The 7,808-nt window shown below is 52.4% G+C and overlaps 1 protein-coding gene across 1 annotated transcript; it reads left to right on the forward strand.

The window, feature by feature from the left end:
• Nucleotides 1-1,340: 1,340 nt before the first annotated feature.
• On the forward strand, nucleotides 1,341-5,452 carry LOC119103549 (larval cuticle protein LCP-14). Its single transcript, XM_037227130.1, has 3 exons — nucleotides 1,341-1,444; nucleotides 2,560-2,669; nucleotides 4,908-5,452. Exons 1-3 carry the CDS (start codon nucleotides 1,436-1,438, stop codon nucleotides 5,092-5,094), a joined length of 306 nt encoding a protein of 101 aa, XP_037083025.1. The 5' UTR covers nucleotides 1,341-1,435; the 3' UTR covers nucleotides 5,095-5,452.
• The last annotated feature ends 2,356 nt before the right edge of the window (nucleotides 5,453-7,808 follow it).

A 7,808-nucleotide genomic window follows, 5' to 3' on the forward strand; every position in this document is an offset into this window, starting at 1 on the left:
ATCTTCACGGGCATATAGCTAAGAAACTAGAGGGGTTTAATTATCAAGAAGGACACCCCTGTGAACAGCACCGCATGATCTTCAAGATGACTATTTCAGTTCAAAACCCTAAGGAAATGTGAAACGCTCCATTAAAGACTCTCCACCAGTGCGGTGCTAAACTCAGCTTGTTGGTTTTTGTCAGAAGACGCCCTGTAATGGGACGACGAATGTGTGGGAGGATGTCCCCAGAGCTGGTGGACAGCTCTCGGGAGTGTGCTGAAGGACTCATAACAGGAGGATATCACTGCAGTGTTAGGAGGGCACATCTCGCCACTGCCCGGGACCTGTCACCAGCGCGTGTCAGAAGACATTCTGCGAGCGGCGAGGGACAACAGCCCAGCAGTGCTCATCGGATAACATCCCGGCAATTTTAAAGACCGTCTCGCCAGGCGCATATCGGAACACGTCTAAACGGTGCCAGAGGACACCTCACCGGCGCCAGAAGACACCCCACCGGCGCCAGAGCACATCCCACCGCGCCAGAGAACACCCCACCAGCGCCAGAGGACACCCCACCAGCGCCAGAGAACACCCCACCGGCGCCAGAGGACACCCCACCGGCGCCAGAGAACACCCCACCGATGCCAGAGGACACCCCACCGGCGCCAGAGGACACCCCACCGGCGCCAGAGAACACCCCACCAGCGCCAGAGAACACCCCACCGGCGCCAGAGAACACCCCACCAGCGCCAGAGGACACCCCATCGGCGCCAGAGAGCACCCCACCGATGCCAGAGGACACCCCACCGGCGCCAGAGAACACCCCACCGGCGCCAGAGGACACCCCACCGGCGCCAGAGAACACCCCACCGGCGCCAGAGGACACCCCACCGGCGCCAGAGGACACATCACCAATGTCAGGGAACGCCTCACCGCGGTTAGAAAACGTCCTGCCAGCGTCGGAAGACGACCCGCCAGGGTCGGAGGATGTCCCGACAACGTCGCAGGACGTCTCACCAGCGTCGGGGTGCGCCTCGCCAGGGTCGGGAGACGTCCCGCCAGGGTCGGAGTGCGCCCCGCCAGGGTCGGAGTAGGCCCTGTCGGGTCGGAGGACGCTCCGACAGCGTGGGAGTACGAACAACAGCGTCGGAGGACGTCTCGCCGGCGTCGGAGGACGTTCCGACAGTATCGGAGGACTCCCCCAGCGACACGCCGCGACACGGCGTCGCCGGCTGGGATCGGCGGGCACGGGGCAGCGGCCGACCGGACTTCTGCACGGGTTGCCCGGTCGGCCGGCCGGATTGAGGCCCAGCACAAAGCCACCGGGCACGGCAGCTCTGAATCACAGCCCAATGGTCTGATTGGTGGACGGCGTATATAAGGCGCGCCGCCAGCAGTCTAGTCGCATTCGTGTCACATCCCGAAGTGAACGCGCACTCGGTCCGAAGCAGCCATGAAGACGGTGAGTGACTAGCAGAGAAACGTGATCAGGATTGCCACCTCTGCGGTTATCGTCTGCTTGACGAAAAAGATACATTAATATGCGTTGATTCTGGGACGATCTGTCCAGAATTTTGGTTAGTTTTTTAGGTGAAGTTCGTCATCGTTTCGTTGCTTCCATTTCGCTGGTCTTTCGAGCGTTGTCACGGGCCTTGTGACTTCTGAAAGTCCAAGAGATGTAAACCATATTTTGATCAAGCGACTGCTGATATACTTCAATCAATTTTGCCCTGTTGATTTTGAGGCGCGTGGTAGATACTTGCAGTTTCTTTGACTAGCTTAAAAAATGAATTCAGGCATGGAAATTGTACTTCACGATTCTTTGCCAGCTTTATAGATGCGGTTGTGGTAGCTTGATTTGAATAACATACGACCTTGCACAAGACAGTCGTTTTGTCCTCGAAGAGTAGAGCTGCATCAGACAGTTTAAAAATAATTGCGCTGAAAAGGAAGCCTGGGCCTTTTTCGTCAATTCTTAGTGGAAATGATCTGTTCATCGTTGGCGCCGACAAAAAGCAATCTTCCAAATCTTCAACGTTTGGCATAACAATGCATTTAAAATGAGAATGAGCCGCATGCTGAGTGTAGATGTTGAGTTTGAAGCCAATTGAATCTCCTTAGGGAAGCATGACACCTGCACATTAGTTGGAATGTATCGACTGTCAGGAACTTCATATGCTTTGACACAAAAGGCGAGAATTCATTTTAACTGTGCAGAAAATCTGACGAAATTTTCCCGTCTTAGACTTCTAGAAGCGAATAACCGACGGCCCTCGAGCACAACTTTTTTCAATTTATGGATGCGGTTTAATGACCACCATATATTAACAACCGCATGCTTAAGGTGCTCACCACTTCATGTCTACCCTCATCAGCTAGTGTACATCTTCGCCACACAACGACACAAGGAACTAGCTCTCCGTCATCATGTCCACGCGCACGACGCAGAGCTCATCATCACCTGCACCGTCCACTGTCCCGTCAACGTCATTGACGCGACCGTTCGCGCGGTCCGGCCGGCGCCTACCCGTGCTGCCAGCCCACTGCACTCTGGCCTGACCCGGCGTCTGCACCCAGGTCATCGCACTGTGCCTGCTGGCCCTGGTGGCCGCCCAGAACGACAGGGATGCCGAGATCCTGAGGAACGACTTTGAGCTGGACGCCGAGGAAGGTTCCTACCAGGCCGAGTGAGTTTCTCGACCCCTTTGCGGTCCGCGTCCGAAAGGGCAGGGACGCAGCAGAGACGCATTGCACCGACACGCGTTAGGGCAGAGACGCATTGGACCGATATACGTTAGGGCAGAGACGCATTGGACCGACATGCATCAGGGCAGAGACGTATTGGACCGACATGCATCAGGGCAGAGACGCATTGGACCGACATGCATCAGGGCAGAGACGTATTGGACCGACATGCATCAGGGCAGAGACGCATTGGACCGACATGCATCAGGGCAGAGACGTATTGGACCGACATGCATCAGGGCAGAGACGTATTGGACCGACATGCATCAGGGCCAGAGACGCATTGTGACCGACATGCATCAGGGGCAAGAGACGTATTGGACGACATGGCATCAGGGCAGAGACGCATTGGACCGACATGCATCAGGGGCAGAGAGGACGTATTGGACCGACATGCATCAGGGCAGAGACCGCATTGGGACCGACATGCACTCACGGGCAAGGAGGCGTATTGGACCGACATGCATCAGCAGAGCGAGACGTATTGGACCGACATGCATCAGGGCAGAGACGTATTGGACCGACATGCATCAGGGCAGAGACGTATTGGACCGACATGCATCAGGGCAGAGACGTATTGGACCGACACATGACAGGGTAGGAACCCATTGGACCGGCATGCGTCAGAGCAGAGATGCATTGGACTGACGTGTGTCAGGGCAGAGACGCACTGGACTGACATGTGTCAGGGCAGAGACGCATTGGACCGACATGCATCGAAGCAGAGACGTATTGGACCGACACACGATAGGGTAGGAACCCATTGGACCGGCATGCGTCAGAGCAGAGACGCATTGGACTGACATGCGTCAGAGCAGAGACGCATTGAACCGACATACGTCAGGGTAGAGACTCACTGGGCCGACACACGATAGGGCAGGGACGCATTGGTTCGACATACGAAAGGGCAGAGACACGTTGGACCCGAGTTCGACAGGGCATGGACGCACTGGATACAATTCCGTGCCGGGACTCATTATACAAACACCGTTCAATGAATCTCTGAATAGGTTTTCACTACAGCCATCGGTAAAGTAAACCAACAGAATGATTGGCAGATAAGTTAATGCTATTTAGGCCTATCAGGCGGAGTAGTACCATACCCAGCGCATGGACATATAAATCGGAGGGGAGCGGTGCAGGAATGCCAACAACACTCAGCAAACCAATCACGGACACACAAGTCACACTTTACCCGTAACAGATTGTGGCAGCTAGTGAAGACAGTCGCGTCCGCGCACAGTGGTCCCTCGTCCTCCGCCTACGCTTCCACACACCGACACACCAACGCACTGACGCACCCACGCCCCGCGTCGGCCACTTAGGCTTTCCCGAAAGGTTTAAAAAAGTTGTGTGGAAAGAGCAGACTTCAAAAGGAGTATTGAGCCTTCCATTTCCCGACATTTCTGCGCCTTTCACCGGTAATATGCTGAATTCGCTTTACAGTTAGGTGCACATGGAAAAACGATAATGCTCTCACTAACAATCATAACACCAATGAACCCATCTTGTGTTTCGTGACATCGTGGGTGACAGAACCGAGGAAGATGATTAACAAACAGTCACACAGCAAAAAAACAAAAACAACAACTTTAAATCTGAGTGTTGGTGTACGACCCATCTCAAAGTGGTCGGTAATACATTGCGTGATATTGTTTCATGTATAACTGACTACGGTTAATCCAGGCAGCAAGCTTTTGTCATTTTGGTAGAGCAGCATTTTCAGGATCAGAATGGGAATGTTGGGCTGGATAACACATTCACGCAAATGGTTTTTGTATCGAAGCGCTTCCTCAATTAGAATTAAGAACATTTGAATTCACCAGCACGGAGAAGTATCTCAGAACAATGATCCATCTAAAAAAAGATAAGAACACCAGCCAGTGCCGGTTCACAAAACTCCATATCTTAAATATTTACCTGGATATCATAAATTTACTTCCACTTTAAACATAAATCTATGCCTTGTTTGTGTTTTGTGGTAAATGTGAACAGTCATCGGTTCTTTAGTCCACTCGGCTGCAAAATTCCTATGCTGCACGCCATTGTTTGATGTTGTGAAATGTGGCCCCGGCAATCGAGACTTAAAGGCATTGCTCCTTTTACGAAGAAAATGGGCCGCTAAGACGAAGGCTTTGCCCATCTGTGAACCAACCGACCAAACCATTATTCCGTTTCAGCATGGAGACGTCGAACGGAATCCGTATGCGGGCCAGCGGTATCTCGTACCCGGGAGCTGAGCCCGAGACGGGCTCGTACTTCGTGGAGGGCGAGTACTCGTACATCGACAGGGACGGCAACACCGTGCTCGTCAAGTACACCGCCGATGAGAACGGCTACCAGCCCGAGTCGGAAATCCTGCCCTGAACAAAGTCACAGCCGCCTTCCCCCCGCCTTCACTTGATTCCGCCGGCCGTCTGTCAGCTGCTGTCTCTGGAAATGTTCATCGCTGAACTCTTGCTTTCGCGGCCGAATGTTGATCGCGTCGCTCTGTGATATCTGGAAACTTGAGTTTCCGGGGTGAACGCTAGATGTCGCCAGCAGACTCCTCGTCCTGGATCCGATGTCACTCTGTCGCGCGAATACAGTTACCACGGATGGTAATTTAATCGACCGGCTGAAATGAGATCGCACCGGCAGGATGGCTTCAGCGGCGATGCCCCTGTGCCAGGCGGCTGCTTGGCAACGTGTGCGCCTGTTAGCGACGTCTCGTCCCGAATTGCACCGTAATGAGACAAATTGCAGCAGAGTAACGGAGCTCCGTCATGCCTCGTCGCACCATGTACGGTTGGCCACAGACTTACGAAGGTTACGCGATACGTCACGTTTGATCCACCGGCTCAACCGGGGAATTAAGGGATAACTCCATCGCCGTTCGAAATCATCGTCGCACCTCGCGGTCAAGCCGCAATAGCCGTGCACCGCCGGCCTTGGGGGCTCGCGGCAAGAACTGGCCGTCTTATAAGCCCAACAGGCGCTGGAAGGGTGTCATCGCCAGCAAAGACGAGGCTCTGTCGTTTTCCGTACACGTCAGACGACAAACACCAACGCAGCCACGGACACGAGAATGCCATTTTTGAGTGATATCACCAAAGCTGGCGTCTGCAGACCGCCAACAGTCGGACGCCCTCACAAACCGACGCTTACACCGTGGCGCCGACGGAGGGGAGGGGAGGGTGAGGAGTGATGCCTTCCATCACTACCTCCGACAATCGGCTACAGCGATAATTCTCCCGAATTGGTACGCTGCTGATTTGGCGATACGCAAAACGTGACTGGCCGGCCGCCCCAATCGCGCATCGATCGCCCTTCAGCTGACAGATCTGGTTTCGGTACTTTCTCTCCGAGAACCGGCGAGACGAGACCGCTAATCTCCGTCCCGGTTTATGATTACCTTGTGGTCGCACTGCTCACGAAGATCCCGCCGGTCACGCGTCAGGCCTTCGGCAGTGCTTCACGCAACCGGCCGGCCACTGACACGATGCCGAGGCTGCCATCAGTAGTGGGCTGGGAGGCTTACAAACGCTGAAAGACGCTCGCAGCAGTTCGAACAGCGTGGTGAAGCTTTTTCGAGCATTAAACTCATTAATTAATGAATGGGTATTTTAAAAAGTAGCCCTTGTAGAGAATAGCACGCCAGAAGAATTTGCTAAGCGGATGCTAAACATGGCTACTGAAATTAACATTCAATGAGCACTGACAACGCAGCCGTACACTGCGGTGCATATGACAAAGTCTTGTCCAGACTACCTGAAACCTCTCTACATTTTGCTTGCAACTTCAATGTAAGAAAGTATGGTTTCGATTACTTAATCATAAATGGGATTATTCCGGTGTAAGTATAAATCTAAAACAAAAATTAGCTTGCTTACTGAACCTGTTAAATGATTCGTAATCATCACTAGATGTACACGCGTTCAGGGCCACTCGAAAACTCGTACCATATCTGATGACTATAAAGCTGTACTCTTGCCTGAGAAGATGTGTTTTATCAGTTCAATCCGATCAACGCGGGCAAAAAGTAAATGTTCCGAGTGCCTTAACCGCAGTGATGCATGAGGGCTTCCTTTTTTGTGAGGAAGCTCGGCACACCAGAGGCTTGGTGGGATGCCTTTGTGATAAAACCGCGAGCAGCGAGCATGGCATGCCATGGTGACTACACGCACCGATCAAGATACCGTCAACTGTAGACGCCGTAGAAGCACTGCTGAAAGAACAAATCGCTGCTAACGATGGCAGTGTATAAATACCCTGAGATGCCATCAGCATACTTTTCCAGACTAGCCCGTAAAAACTGCTTACAACTTATACCACAAAAGCATCATTCCATGCCCACGACTGCCAGCCATATGAATACCTTGGTGGTGCTACTATGGAGTCGACATGAGTGTCAGTTTTTTTGTAAACTTGGATATGACTAATATAAAGACTTCCGTGGTTTCAGACCGGCGTCTGAAGCCGAACACATGTTGAAGGTGTGTGGCCGAACTTTTTATGAAAGTCAACGGTGAGCAACAACCCTTAAAAACATCTCGCACAAGGCTAGTTTTGATGCATTTTTCAGCAGCGATTTACGCAGCGCTTGTTTAGAGCACTTAAGCACCTGAAATATCAATTACTTTACATTTCCAATCGGCACCAAACAAAAGCAAACGCTGTTGCACTTTGAAGCCGTTCGATGATGTTAAAATGATACAGGTTAAAAATGAGACCAGGACATCTGATCGAATCTCATTTATTGTTTGTCACTAACATACTAAACAAAAATCACTGGTCGCGAGGGAGGCCGCCGGTCGGTAGAGCTTTCCTTAACGTCAACTGCACATTTTGTGGGATGAGGCCCTCGGCTGGGCCCGGACCATCACGAGGACAAAAGTGTGAGTCATTGTTTGCAGTCCAACCGTGAACCACGCCTGTGCCAGTTTCCAGGTGTTTGTAATGACATGCATCAGGGCTCGGCAACCATAGAATGTCGAGACGTGGAACCAGCTGTGCGACTTTGGCGAACGTGCACAAATCTTTGAACAATCTTAACACTTTCTATCTCACAGCAGCGCCAGTAGCGGAGTGGGAAGCCTCCA

The sequence above is a fragment of the Pollicipes pollicipes genome, unplaced genomic scaffold (genome assembly GCF_011947565.3).
Source record: "Pollicipes pollicipes isolate AB1234 unplaced genomic scaffold, Ppol_2.1 Scaffold_5724;HRSCAF=6776_pilon_pilon_pilon, whole genome shotgun sequence".
Taxonomy (NCBI): domain Eukaryota; kingdom Metazoa; phylum Arthropoda; class Thecostraca; order Pollicipedomorpha; family Pollicipedidae; genus Pollicipes; species Pollicipes pollicipes.

What these genes read in the sequence shown, in the direction of transcription:
- LOC119103549 (XM_037227130.1), top strand. An exon ending in GAAGGTTCCTACCAGGCCGA is followed by an intron (nt 2,670 to 4,907) that starts GTGAGTTTCTCG and finishes ATTCCGTTTCAG; the next exon opens with CATGGAGACGTCGAACGGAA.